This window comes from Lolium perenne, chromosome 2 (genome assembly GCF_019359855.2).
Source record: "Lolium perenne isolate Kyuss_39 chromosome 2, Kyuss_2.0, whole genome shotgun sequence".
NCBI lineage: Eukaryota > Viridiplantae > Streptophyta > Magnoliopsida > Poales > Poaceae > Lolium > Lolium perenne.
Window position 1 is genome coordinate 190,333,308 of NC_067245.2, and position 1,105 is coordinate 190,334,412.

The following is a 1,105-nucleotide window of genomic DNA, read 5'->3' on the forward strand; positions in this document are numbered from 1 at the left end:
CGTCGTCTCGATTGGTTCACAAATCATCGCGCGTGTTTATGCTACGGAGTACTTGCTTGCTTCAATTAATTTTCCCATCTTGTCTTGTGCAGATCTGGCTGCACTCATGGCGTCCCGCGCAGATGTCGAGTTCTCTTTCTTGTACTCGACTACATCTTCATCGGGGCCTTGTACCTCTCCCCGTATATTGTTCTTGCCTCAGGCTGTGCGCATGCGCCGCTCACCTTGTACTTAATCCTTCCTCTTCTCTGTGCACAGACCGACCATGTGGAGCATCTGCAGGGCTGCCAATGTCGGGAAATTCAAGGCCGATATGTTCCTGAGTACAATCAATAGCTGCCTAGTCTGGTTGCAGTACGGACTCTCGCCTCCCCTAAGCAGAGCAATAGTCATCGTCAACGACATCGGCATACTCATCGAGGTACTCCGTAGATATTTGGACACAAGAATACATGAGAGGGGGGGGGGGGGGGGCGTCCCGCGATGAGAGATTGTCCTTAATTTTGCATCCTATCTAAATTGCAGGGCACTTACATCGGAATCTACATCCGCATGGCTACGGTGCCGATTCGCCGTAGGATCGGCCTACCCCTGGTCTTCATGGTCTGCATCCTCGGTATGATGGCGTCCGTGATTTTCCCTGTCGTCAACAACGCGCACAGGCACATTCCCTTGGGCGTCATGGGCGACGTCGCCAGCGTCCTCATGTACGCTGGTCCAGCGTGCAAGCCGGAGAAAAGCAGTCTAAGCACGGCATAATTACGTAAGCACACTGGGAAGCGATATCCTCCAACGCTCAAGATGTGTGGCTGCCTATGGGACTATCTTTCGTTCGACCCCACATCCCATGGGAGAGGTACGCTCCTAGCAGGTAAGGGAAGTTGCCATCTGATCCCTCTGACGAAGAGCACTGTTGCTCTACAGTGAAAGCATGTCACCTTTTTCCCCGTATCCGCCGAATACTCCCGCCTCTCACTGATCGGCGGACTCGTCTCATCCTGGGTCCATGTGTCATGGACGCACACGTCGGTCTTCCGGTTCCAAAGTAGCGCTTCGTCTACGCGACCTCGGGCGGCATGTTCAGCTTACAGGTGGGGCAGGACGC

The 1,105-nt window shown here is 54.0% G+C and overlaps 1 protein-coding gene across 1 annotated transcript; it reads left to right on the forward strand.

Moving 5' to 3' along the window:
- Positions 1–265: 265 nt before the first annotated feature.
- Positions 266–759, forward strand: LOC127310207 (bidirectional sugar transporter SWEET6b-like). The gene is made up of 2 exons (XM_051340898.1): positions 266–421; positions 526–759. The coding sequence occupies exons 1-2, from the start codon at positions 266–268 to the stop codon at positions 757–759; spliced, it is 390 nt and encodes a 129-aa protein (XP_051196858.1).
- The last annotated feature ends 346 nt before the right edge of the window (positions 760–1,105 follow it).

Bases quoted from the DNA above. Each gene is read 5' to 3' on its own strand.
- LOC127310207 (XM_051340898.1), top strand. From the start codon at position 266: ATGTGGAGCATCTGCAGGGCTGCCAATGTCGGGAAATTCAAGGCCGAT. The intron at 422-525 runs GTACTCCGTAGA...TCTAAATTGCAG, and splicing joins ACATCGGCATACTCATCGAG to GGCACTTACATCGGAATCTA.